The sequence below is a fragment of the Acinonyx jubatus genome, chromosome A2 (assembly GCF_027475565.1).
Source record: "Acinonyx jubatus isolate Ajub_Pintada_27869175 chromosome A2, VMU_Ajub_asm_v1.0, whole genome shotgun sequence".
NCBI lineage: Eukaryota > Metazoa > Chordata > Mammalia > Carnivora > Felidae > Acinonyx > Acinonyx jubatus.
In genome coordinates, this window is record NC_069383.1 from 115,292,707 (window position 1) to 115,305,834 (window position 13,128).

Here is a 13,128-nt window from a genome sequence, read left to right on the forward strand (position 1 = left end):
GAAGGGGAAAACCATCACTCACTTGATCTCACTGAATTAAAACATTAAGTACGTACCTATGCAAGGGTGAACAGTATTTTCACAGTGAAGAAGGTGAGGTTATTCCAGGCAAAAGGAAGAATACAACAAAAAGGCTTGTAGTAGTAAAGCATGAACAACTTACTAAGTGAATTCTAAGTATTTTGATTTGGCTACATCAAAAGGTACATGTAATTGGGGAAAAGTGGGACATAACAGCTGGAGAAGCACACAGGGGTTAGTGCTAGTAATTTTTTCTTTTTAAGTAGGCTCCATGCCCAATGTGGGGCTTGAACTCATGACCCCCCTGAGATCAAGAGTTATAGCCTCTACCCACTGAACCAGCTGAACCAGCCAGGCGCTTCTGTAGAGAGTCCCATGAGAACCAGGAAATAGTTTCCTTTCAAGAAGAATTATAGACAATAGGTGAAATTCCCAGTAACTATGTTTACCTCTCGGAACCAGTTGAGAGTAAGAAACATGAGTGAACACATGAATGAGTGCTCTTTAACAGACATGGATGTCAACCTCTCTCCAGGCTCCAAGTCAGTGAGGAATATAGGACAATCTGAAAGAGAACAAACATTTTTAACTCCCTTTATTTCGCGTCAACAGAACCTGGATGCTACCCCTAGAGTTACATCTCCTATACTTACTTTCCCCTTTAACTTATATTTGAGGGTGAAGCTTTGGGTAGTCTCAAAATTACTGCCTTAGTATGTAGCCATCTTTAATATCATGAAGAAGTTTTTACAAAATTAGATGCAAGGACCAGAAAGCAACAAGGAACTATGATGATGATTGATCTGTCAATATGATGGGAATCTTTATATATCATCTTTGCAGTTTCATTATTAGTGCTATTTTACTTTGTGAAGTTCAAAAATTCCTTCCCCTACACACCATGTACTGGTTTGCTCCCTCCCTAAGATTACAGAGAAAGGTTACAAAGAAGAAAGGATCTGATAACTTCATCCTATACCTAATAAACCATCAATCTCCTCCAAGCTTCCATTATGTTGTTTCTCCACACAAAGCCTCAGTAACCGGAAATAGGGAGCCAGGCACAACGGAGACACCAATCTGGGAAGGAAAAATCCATTTCTAAACAATATTTTATAGGCATATTAATCCATGTTTATAAAGAACCCCACCTTATAATTAAAGCGTTTTGCCCAAAATAAATGTCTACTTTTTAGAACATATGACAAGAGCTTAATGGGTGCTCAGTAAATAAACAATGAACTAAACTGGAGGAAGACAGAGGCTGAATAGAGTGAATGTCCATGAGTCAGGAGAAGCAGAGATAAAATGGAAGGAGGGAGGGAAACAAGTATGTTCATGGGAGGGAGAAAGAAACAAATGAAAATAGCCTCACAGAGTACCTGTTGGCTGTCATTAGGCAATGCAGACCCAACCACAGGGACTAAGAAAAAACAAGGAAACTGCCACACTCCTGCTAACCCCTACAAATATCACCTATTTTAGGAGAAACCCTTTTCCATCAAGTTCCCAAAAGGTTGCAACAAGTGTGGAATACCCCGTGAACATTCAAAACAGTAACAGAAGTTAAAGAAAAAGTACACTGACTTTTGGTCTGATTCCTGTGAAGTCATTCTACCCCCATCTTTTGCAAAGTCCTGAGAGTACAACAGTGGCAGGAGGTTGATGGCGATCCCATCACGACTACTGTATTCTTCTAGTCCATAGAGAGCTTTCACAGGAAATGGATAGTCACTGTAAAGAGAACCCAGAATTTGATGCCCCAAAGGTATACAAGTCTACGGGGGAAATTACTAAAACAAACCAATCTTCTCTCTTAGGAAGAGAACTTCTCTGAGGAGAAGTGAGAAACAAAAAGAACAAGTGGGGAAGCTTTGAGCAACTCTGGAGCTGGGGTGTTGGGGCTGGGAGGAAAGAAACTATGGGATTGGGCCAGACTTGGCTGAGGTCAAGAGCATTCTCAAGTCTGTACCATCCATCGACATAATTTCTTCACCAGTACAATCAAGTTAGTGGGTAAACAGTACTTACCCTTCTGGAAAAGCACAGAAGTCCACCACAAAGGCATCTTGGAAATCATTAAAGATGGTCTGCCCAACCCATTCCTTCAGGAAGCAAACAAACAAAAAAGGCATACAGCCCAGGAGGTACTTGCTATAGATCCCTAGAAAAACTATTACTCTTTCTAAGCTTTAGTTTCGTCATTTCTAAGGAGGAAATAGCAATAATATGTACCCCATTATTATCAAGTGGAAAACATATAATACATGAAAAATGCTTAACACGGTGCCTGGCACAGAAAACATGGCGGCTATCAACATTATCAACAATATTATCACCAACCTCATCTTTGCTATTATTATTGTTACTATGTAAAGGAGGCCTTAGAGGTGAGGCCTATGGAAGGGCTTTCCCAACTAGAATATGGGAAAGCTCTCAGGATGACCTATTTTTTTTTTAAGTTTATTTATTTTTGAGAGAGCACGCGTGTATGCGTGAGTAGGGTAAGAGGCAGAGAGAGAGAGAGGGACAGAGGATCTGAAGCAGGCTTCATGCTGACAGCAGAAAGCCTGATGTGGAGCTTGAACCCACAAACTGCGAGATCATGACCTGACCCGAAGTCAGACGCTTAACCGACTGAGCCACGCAGGCACCCCAGGATGATCTATTTTTGCACTGCAACAGACAGAAGGGCTTGAAGAAAGAATACGGAGTAAAGCAGCCCTCATGCTTCACTACTTTAAAAGATACTTGGCCTTACCAAGGCTTTTGGAGCCAGATTTCCTCTTTGGATCAGAGTAGCAAATTCATCATAATACAGTGCGGACGCCTGGGGAGACTGCTTACTGCAGGAATGAACCAACTGCAGCAACGAGGTCACCTGGAGCAGCCAAAGAGAAAGAATGGTTCAGCAACTGGGCTGCCAACACTTCCTAAACACTGTTCACCCCAAACAGTAGTTTTTCCTTCCAGTATCACTGGCAAAGCTCTTACTACCTCTCGCCTGAGGTTTTCCTGACCTTCCTGACCAGCCCATCTGTTTCTAAACTCATCTCTTTTCCAATCCATCAGACACCCACAGCCAGATTAATTTTTCTAAAGCAAAGCTTTGATTATACCATGTCCGTGCTAAGAAACCTTTAAAGAATACCTCTGTGTAAAAAATTACATCAAAATGCCTTGATTTGCACATTCCAGGCCCTCTGTTTTCTACCTCTGGACTAGCTTTATCTCCAACTCTCCAATTTTACATTTACTTGTCCCTATGCTCCAGTCAATCTGCTATTCTGCAAACATGGCTCACTGTTCTCGCTCTCTAGGAATTTACAATTTAATTAAGGAGATTAGATACAGAAATAAATGTAATCCACGCCAGTAGATTCTAGGTGCCACAGTAGTGGTACAAATCACAAAAGCTATGAATTCAAGAAAACAGATTTGGGGAGGGAAAAAAAAAGAAGTCTTTTTGGTAAACTGCCAGTGACCAGAAGCAACTCCTCAGTTACCCATATACATACCCAAATACATTACAAGAACTCACCTGCGTGTACTGTTCATTGCTCACGTCTGTTCTCCCTTGGGTCAAACTTGAAGATCTAGTTCTAAAAACAAGGCATTTTAGGTTCACTTCTGTAATATTTTGTAAGAACTGGCAATAAGTTTTTTTGTTTTTGCTTTTTTTGTTTTTTTAAGTACTGGCAATAAGTTTATGAGTCCTGCCATCCCTGCAATGTGAGTGGAGATAAAAGTACATGAAGGCACAGAACTATTTATATACAAAATGTGGATTAGAGCAGATAATGGCTACCTTAATTTTTTTTTAATGGCACATTAAATTAGTAATAATCATAAGAGTGAGCACTGGGCATTATTCTAAGCATTTGGTGCTCTCAAGCAGTATGGCTCCAATGAATGAACTCTTAATCAGTACGCTATGTAGCCTCCATGAATTACTAATGTTGATTCTAAGGATGTCTCCTGAGGTCCCAGGAATTCCTTAACAAATTATCTCTAAGAAGCATAAACGGAATTCCAAAGTCATTTTGCAATGGCAACATCTTATCAAGACCCAATACAGATGCTCCTTTAGGTGCTACAATTGTGGCATCAAAGTACAAGAGAGGAAAAAAATATCTATAGAAAGACCTTATTTGCATCAAACACGATGTCCCAGACAGAAAAACACAGCAATGGAGAAACCTATAACGTCTAGTGCCTAGGAGGCGTAAATGCAGAAAAATGCATCCCAGGAGGCTCAGGGTTCCCCTTTTGTAGAAATATTTCTAGAACTTTATTTCTTGGTAATCCCTAGTTTTTAACCATCAGATTGTAATAACTATAATCACATTCTGTAAAAAATTATATTAGTATATAGAGTCAAGATTAGAAGAGAAAATAGAAAAGTTGCAATAAATACTTGCTTACTTCTCTTATTACGGTTTTAATATTTACTTGTGTAAACACTTTTGCCTACACAACGTACACTTTATTTGTAAGATGGCAACTTAATTAACTGACTTTGAGCCACAGAAGTCAGAATTTCCATGCATACCTGTCTGCCGCCATGATGCCAGCCATGGTGACAGCACCAATAATACCAATGAGTTTGTATCTGACTATGGTGCTAGAGAGCTGCTTTCGTATCACCAGGTGCATATCATCCTGCAAGGAGATATGATAAAGAAAGATGAAAATGCTAGAATAGTACAGCAAAAGAGCCTGTGGATATTGGAACCAAAATAGCTAAAATGGCAAGGGTTCTATCATTTACTGTGTGGCTCTTGGCAAGTCACTGCATCTGAGTCTCAATTTTTTTCCATCTATAAAATGGGGAAGATTTTATGAGAGACAAATTACAAAACTGTCCTAGAACAATGTCAAAAATAAGGCAGATGTTCAAACATTATAGCTATTATTAATGTTGTGATAGTTGCTTGATAAGGATATGTATATTATTGTAATGTTGTCTGCTCAGCTAAAATAATGAAATAGAAAAAAAAATACTTAGGAGTAATTTAACCAAGGAGGCAAAAGACTTGTACATTAAAAACTATAAAACAACAATGAAAGATATTAAAGAAGACCTAAATAAATGGAAAGATATCCCATGTGCATTAATTGGAAGACTTAATATTGCTAAGATAATGACAGTACTCACAGTGACATCCACATTCATTGTAATCCTTATTAAAATCCCAATAGAATTTTTTGCAGATATAGAAAAACCCATGCTAAGATTCATATAGAACTTTAAGGGACCCCAAATAACCAAAACAATCTTGAAAAAGAACAAATTTGTTCTGTCAAATTTCTTTTTTTTTTTTTTAATTTTTTTTTCAACGTTTATTTATTTTTGGGACAGAGAGAGACAGAGCATGAACGGGGGAGGGGCAGAGAGAGAGGGAGACACAGAATCGGAAACAGGCTCCAGGCTCCGAGCCATCAGCCCAGAGCCTGAGGCAGGGCTCGAACTCCCGGACCGCGAGATCATGACCTGGCTGAAGTTGGACGCTTAACCGACTGCGCCACCCAGGCGCCCCTGTTCTGTCAAATTTCAATTTTGAAAACAAAAAAAATTTTTCTTTTTTTAATATTTTTGAGTGTGAGAGAGGGAGATAGAGAGAGAGCAAGCACAAGCAACGGAGGGGCAAAGAGAGGGAGACACAGAATCTAAAGCAGGCTCTAGGCTCTGAGTTGTCAGCGCAGAGCCTGACGTGAAGTTCAAACTCATGAACTATGAGATCATGACCTAAGCCACCTAGGCACCCCAAAGAAAATAAATTTTCAATTTTGAAATTACACATACAATCTTTCAATTTCAAAATTACTACAATGCTACAGTAATGAAAATAGTGTGCTACTTGCACAGGAAGCCCATACACACTAATGGATAGAACAGGGTCCAGAAATAAACCTTATTTGGTCATATATGGTCAACTGATTTTCTGCAAAGGTGCTAAGACCATTCAAAGGGAAAGGACAGTCTTTTCAATAAAAGGTGTTAAAACACACACACACACACACACACACACACACACACACACAGAACAGGCGCTGAAAAAACTGGATACCCACAAACACAAAAAACAAAACTGAACCTTTCCTTACACCACATACAAAAATTAACTAAAAGTGAATCAACAATATAAATTTAAGAGCTAAAACTATAAGACTCTCAGCAAAAAACACAGAGGGGGAAAAAAAAGAAAAAGAAAAAGAAAACACAGGGGAAAATCTTTATGACCTTGAATTTGGGAACAGTTTTTCCTAAGTATGACACCAAAAGCACAGGCAAAAAGAAAAAACACATAAATTGGGACTTCATCAAAACTCCATCAAAGGACACTATCAAGAGTAAAAAGATAATCCACAGAATGGGAAAAAATATTTGCAAATCATGTATCTGATAAGGGACAATACCCAGGAAATATACAGAATTCCTATGCGTCAACAACAAAAGACAGACCATTTAGGAGTGCCTAGGCAGTCCAGTTGGTTCAGTGTCTGACTCTTGATTTCGGCTCAGGTCATGATCCCAGAGTTATGGGCTTGAGTCCTGCATCAGGCTCCATGTTAAGCGTGGAGCCTGCTTGGGATTCTCTCTTGCTCTCTGCCCCTCCCCCACTTGCACTCTTTCTCAAAATGAACATTTAAAAAAAAAAAAAAAGATGTTCAAAATTATCAGTCATTAAGGAAATGCAAATCAAGACAACCATTTGTCATACCATATCAACCATCTGAGATACCATTTCACACCCAGTAGGATGGTTATTATTACAAAATGGAAAATAAGTGGGGTGCCTGGGTGGCTCAGTAGGCTGAGTGTCTGACTTCGGCTCAGGTCATGATCTTGTAGTTCCTGGGTTTGAGTCTCACATCAGGCTTTGCGCTAATAGCGCGGAGCCTGTTTTGGATTCTGTCTCCTCTCTCTGCCCCTCACCAACCCCTCGCATGTGTGGTCTCTCTCAAAAATAAAAATTTTTTAAAAATGGAAAATAAGTGTTGGTGAGGATATACAACCATGGAATCCCCAACTGTTCACGGGAATGAAAAATGGTACAGCTTTTGTAGAAAATGGTTTGGTAGTTCCTCCAAATGCTGAACACAGAATGAATATAGGACTCATCAACTCCACTCCTAGGTATATACCCCAAAGAATTTAAAATAGGGACTCAAAAAGATATTTTTATACCAATATTCATTGCTGCATTATTCACAATAGCCAAAAGGTGAAAAAAGGCTAGTGTCCATCAAGAAATAAATGCACAAACTAAATGTTCTACATATATACAATGGAATACTATTTAGCCATGAAAAGGAATGAAGTTTGATATATCTTACACCATGGATGAACCTTGAACAGATTACGCTAAGTGAAATAAAAGGAGAAATGATATGACTATTTCAATTAGGTACCCAGAACAGGCAAATTCAGATACAGGAAGTAGATTAGAGGTAATGAGGGGCTGGAGGAAAGAAAATGAGGAATTACTGCTTAATGGGTAGGGTTTCTGTTCGGGATGACAAAAAGTTCTGGATAGAGACAGTGGTGACAGTTGCACAACATTCTAAATGAACTTAATGCCACTGAATTGTACACTTAAAAATGGTTAAAATAGTAAAATTTGCTATGCATGTTTTAACCACCATTAAAAAATAAAATAATGATGTAGCTCTACATTACTCATGTGAAGCCATCTCCAAAATACACAGCTAAATGAAAACAGTAAGATGCAGAACAAAAGGGTAAAAAGTGGAATATAGGTAAATACACATTTGTAAATGCTCGGACATCTCAGAAAGCTATAAACTAATAACAGCAATTGCCTTTAGAGAACCAAATGCTTAAAGGACTGAGAGGAAAGGAGACTTATTTTTCACCACTTTCTATACCTTTTGAATTTATGTATGTATATTACCTAGCCTTTTTTTTTTTTAATTAACAAAAAGTGTTGGTTGTTCAAAGTCACAGTCCAGTATGGATATTGCCACGGGGTGGCACTAACGGTACAAAAGAGCTATGAGCTATGACTGCAACCTAATCTCTAGTTTTAGTCCCTTTGCCTGCCTTTCTCAGTAAATGGGGTCCACAAACGAAAGCAAGCCCAGGTGACGTTCACGTTAGAAGCAGATGCTCCCTAGGAAACAAGGTAATTCTGTGTCCCCACAGCACTCAGTACAGAACCTGAATGGCTTTTGTTAGTTCCACGGTCAGCTGATTACAGACCCTAATAGACTGAGCTACTTGAGGGTAGAAATTCTAATATACTTACCATTTCAGTGCTTAGTTCACAGTAGGCATATAATGTTTGTGGTAAGAAAAGAATGAGTAAGTGCTCAAACTATGGCTGTGTACTTGATTTCTATTAGTACACAGGCTGGAGTGATTTTGGTCAGTGAATTTCAATTCAATAAGTTTAAAGGCTTAAAGGTTTCTCAATACACTGCATGTTACCTGGATGTGACTGCTGGCTTCATGCTGTTTGCTAAATGCCAGTGTGCTCAGAATATAGAAGAGTTTTCGTATCTGCCGAGGGGACATATTATCCAGATAATCTAAAATGCCCTGTGAGAAAAAAAAAAATGCCAACAATAAGGCCAGCAACTAATATTTTCTTCCTTTAAATAAAAAAATTAAAATCCTTATAAGAAGCATAGACAGATAGCCAGGCATCCATTCCACAAAAGCTCAAGTTCTATCAAGCTGCTCAGAGCCCAAAGGGTTAGTCATCCTAACATACCTCCTAGTTCTCCCTACTTTCTCCACCCTTCCCTTCTTCTCAGTGAAAACAATACTCTGCCACAAGTTATATCTCTGACCCTATTCCTTATCAGCTTCCACTCCATGAATTACTTATTCATTCTCTACAGATGTGGAAGGAGTCACAAGGAAACTAATTACTTTTTGACCTTGGGCAAAACTTCAGTTTTATCATCCCTAATATGGGGATAACAAGGCCTACATAGTTACCTTTCAAAGCCCAGACGCAATTATGTCAACTCCTTGTTAAAAGCCTGTAATAGCTCTCTATGGTCTATAAAATAAGGTTGAAACTCTTTAGGGGCGCCTGGGTGGCTCAGTCAGTCAGGCATCCAACTCTTGATCTCAGCTCAGGTCATGATTTCACAGTTCTTGAGCTCAAGCCCCATGTCAGGCTCTGCATTGATAGCGGAGAGCTTGCTTGGAATTCTCTCTCCTCTCTCTGCCCCTACCCGACTCATGCTCTCTTTTGCTCTCAAAAATAAACTTAAAAAAAAAAAAAAAAAAAAAAAGCTGAAACTCTTCAGTGTGGTATTCGAGACTCTTCTAATCTGGCCCTATCCTGTGTCTTCCCAGCCTCACCTCCCAACACCCCTCACCATTTATCCCATTTGCCAACCATGTTAGTCTACTTGTCATCCTTCATGTATACCAAAGACCTGGGTGCCAGTTTGCTTCTGTTTGAACTGTCCTCTGCCTACATGCACTTCCTTTACTTTCTCCTATCAAATCATTCCCAACCTTCAAGAATCACTGAAATCTATTCATTGAAGAAATACCCAGTTTCCCAGGCCAAGTTAATTTTCTTGCCAAGTATATCTGTAGCACTTCATCTTTCTAGAGATCTCTCATGTTGTATTTACAGTGACTTCCTTATGGACATAGTTCTACTATCACCAAAGGCAAGAACTAAGTTTTATATACAGAGCACCCAGAATAAAGCCTGCACACAGGCATAAAGAAGTATCTGCTGAATGCATTAATACATACATAAATGAGTCATTTCTTTCTATTATTTGCCCATCACCTCATCTCTTTCCCATCCCCTCCTACCAATCACAGCACTTAATAGCTAGAATACAAATTAAATTGTTACTAATGGATTCCAGATAACTCTCAGATACATGCAAGAAAGAAAAACGACTCAATATATGTCACCAGAGGGACTAGATACCTTCACAAAGATGGCATTCAGCCTCATAGCAGATAGATTTAGAACTACCAACTCTAGGAGGACATCCAAAGCAGTATCCACTTCAGCTTCATTCCCACTGCAGACATGGGTCACTAGGGCACCAACCACTTCCTACAAAGTAGAGTCAAGAAACAGTGTGGATAAAAATATGACTGAAACCATTATGACTCAGGTTGATGCCTGGTATCATTCCAATCTCCACTTGGTGAAAATCCCAACCTACCCTATCCTGTTGTCTAATTCTATAATGTAATTTTCATTCATGTTGGATTCAGAGGTTTAGGATTATGCCAATCTAACTATAGTACCATCTACTCTTGACTTATTTCTCAAAATTTATCTGTGAGCATCATCTAAGCCCTCCTGATTTTGTTCCCTGGAAGTCTTTCCCTTTCTTTTCTCATACGGGTTAAATACTACGCTTTAAGCTATGGTTGTATCTATTAAAATGTATTAAAAAGATGGAACTTAGGGCACCTGACTGGCTCAGTTGGAGGAGCATGTGACTTTTGATCTTGTAGTTGTGGGTTCAAAATCCATGTCAAGTACAGAGATTACTTAAAAATAAAATATTATGGGCGCCTGGGGGGCTCAGTCATTAAGTGTCCAACTTCGGCTCAGGTCATGATCTCACAGCTCATGAGTTCAAGCCCCATATCAGACTCTGTGCTAACAACTCAGAGCCTGGAGCCTGCTTCGGATTCTGTGTCTCCGTCTCTCTCTGCCCCTCCCCTGCTCACTCTCTGTCTTGCCCTCTCTTTCTTAAGAATAAACCTTAAAAAATTTTAAAAACTAAAAAAAAATCTTAAAAAAAAAGATGGAATTCAAAGAGCTAAAGGATTTTAAGATTACTATAGGTTAGACTTGTATGTTTCAAGCACCCATGGGTCATGATAGTATCTCTAAGACATTAAGATGGTTCCAAACAAAATACCTCCCTTTCCTTTATACTACTGCTCCACAGAGGCATACAGTTTTCTCAACTGCAGTAGCTAGCTCATGCCAGCTGAATCTACTGCTCTGCTTTAAGATTCTCAAAATTCTTTGTTTTTACAAGTTCAATTCAAATGTTATAACATTGTTAACAGTTAAGTATAGCAAGTACAAAAAATGCACATTAAGGCACTCTGTTCTTTGTTTTCATAATCACTTTCCAACTTTCCACAAGTACAGTCTTCCCTCTCTACACATGTGCTATTAAATTTTGTGTCTCATGTTCGTACGAATAGGATTATGTCCTCAGTTATTTCTCCTTCATTTGTTTTTCATCACAGTTTTTTCTAGATAACAACTTCAGGATCAACTGGCAGCTGATTATTTGCAGCTAAGTTTTAAAACTGGTCTTTCTGTACTATAAAAACTGCCTGATAACCCTAGCCCTTTCAGCCAAGGTTTACTCAGAAATAGACTAGATGAGATGTTCATTTTAACCCAGAGAATTTTAGAGCTCAAAACGCAGAGTTAGATCTTCTAGTCCAGTTTCTTCACTTTATTGAAAGTAGACTACAACTTAGTTTTCCCAACTCCCAGTTCAGAATTCTTTCTACATCAGTGCCTTCCAACCAGCAAGAAATAAACACGAGGGGCGGCTGGGTGGCTCAGTCAGTTGAGCGTCCAACTTTGGCTCAGATCATGATCTCGCAGTTCCCGAGTTGGAGCTCCATGTCGGGCTCTGTGCTGACAGCTCAGAGCCTGAAGCCTGCTTTGGATTCTGTGTCTCCCACTCGCTCTGCCCCTCCCCTGCTCATGCTCTATCTCTCTCTCTCTCTCTCTCTCAAAAATAAACATTAAAAAAAAAAGAAAGAAACATTATCACATGCAAGTCACTTGGAACTGCATTTCTTCCTGTTCCGTTCCCTCCTTTCCAAGATAAATATTTCAACATACCTGCTGGCAGTAAGTGTCAAAAAAATTAAATGCATATTTGTAGAGGAGACTGCCAAACAAAATGATATTCTGGTCTAGGGAGTGCACGAAACTCTGAGCCAGCGACAGAATGGATGGACAAATATCCTTAAGGACCTTAAGGGGGAAAGAAGAGAGAAAAAAAGAAGCTGTGGGAGGAATTTAGTTAACACAGAACCAAGAGCTGCCAACCCTTATAGGATGTCAGAGTTCTCCTGACCAACTCTCACTTTAACTTAAGGAAACTTAACCTTTGTTTTACTCAAAATTATCCTTCATCATGGAGTCTTCTCTCAGGATTGGTGGGATTTGCCATATGGATAAGAATTAACCTAGAAGCTCAAAGAAGTTAAATTATAAGCCTAACAGCATTGTTCCTATCTGCCCAATTTGAGACTAGAATCCAGATATTCTAAATCCCAATTTCCTCACTCAATCATACTGTCTCCCTAGGCCTGTTCTGCCACGGTTATGATTTGAAATCAAAATATAAGGCTCAATACTAATTAATTAAACCGATTTCTTTTAAAGAAGATCAAAAAGAGAACTGATCATGTCTCACCAATAAGGCAGAAAATGAACATTAATGGACCCAAAGTAAATATAACCAGTTTAGGTCTAGCTTCTTTACTGATACCATGACAATACCAAAAAAAAAAAAAAAAAAACCAAAAAACAAAAACCTTAAATTAAGCACTGAATTGGGTGTAATACTTTGCTGAAGAAAATGCAATAAAAAATTACTTATGGTTTCTGCCTTCTAGAAAACCATAGCCCAAAACACGTATCGTTGCCAGAAATAAGCACAGAAAGGACTGTAAGATAACACAAACACTAAATCCAGTCTTAAATATACAATATATATTTTTTTAATGTTTACTTATTTTTGAGACAGAGAGAGACAGAGCATGAATGGGGGAGGGTCAGAGAGAGGGAGACACAGAATCTGAAACAGGCTCCAGGCTCTGAGCTGTCAGCACAGAGCCCGACACGGGGCTCGAACTCACGGACAGTGAGATCATGACCTGAGCCGAAGTCAGCCACTTAACCGACTGAGCCACCCAGGTGCCCCCTAAATATACAATTTTAAAACTCAACTGCATATTCTCATTAGTTCCTAAGCCATAAACCACTGGGTACCCAGTTTCCTAAAAAGGTATACACTGTTTATACACTGAAAATTCACCTAGAAACACCATTCCTAGTTTGAATTTCCAATTCAAAAGGTTTTTATTTCAACAGGAAT

General features: G+C 39.0%; 1 protein-coding gene across 5 annotated transcripts in view; it reads right to left on the minus strand.

Moving 5' to 3' along the window:
- Positions 1–13,128, minus strand: part of FANCD2 (FA complementation group D2) — a 61,871-nt gene that overhangs the window by 27,742 nt on the left and 21,001 nt on the right. For all 5 annotated transcript variants that reach the window (XM_027042604.2, XM_027042606.2, XM_053218950.1 and 2 more), the window contains exons 16-25: positions 11,865–11,999; positions 9,957–10,088; positions 8,477–8,587; positions 4,574–4,683; positions 3,563–3,623; positions 2,783–2,902; positions 2,053–2,126; positions 1,609–1,755; positions 1,001–1,101; positions 471–586 (exon numbers count right to left, since the gene is read on the minus strand). In XM_027042604.2, the coding sequence (XP_026898405.2) occupies positions 471–586; positions 1,001–1,101; positions 1,609–1,755; positions 2,053–2,126; positions 2,783–2,902; positions 3,563–3,623; positions 4,574–4,683; positions 8,477–8,587; positions 9,957–10,088; positions 11,865–11,999 (1,107 nt within the window). The remainder of the gene's footprint in view (positions 1–470; positions 587–1,000; positions 1,102–1,608; positions 1,756–2,052; positions 2,127–2,782; positions 2,903–3,562; positions 3,624–4,573; positions 4,684–8,476; positions 8,588–9,956; positions 10,089–11,864; positions 12,000–13,128) is intronic.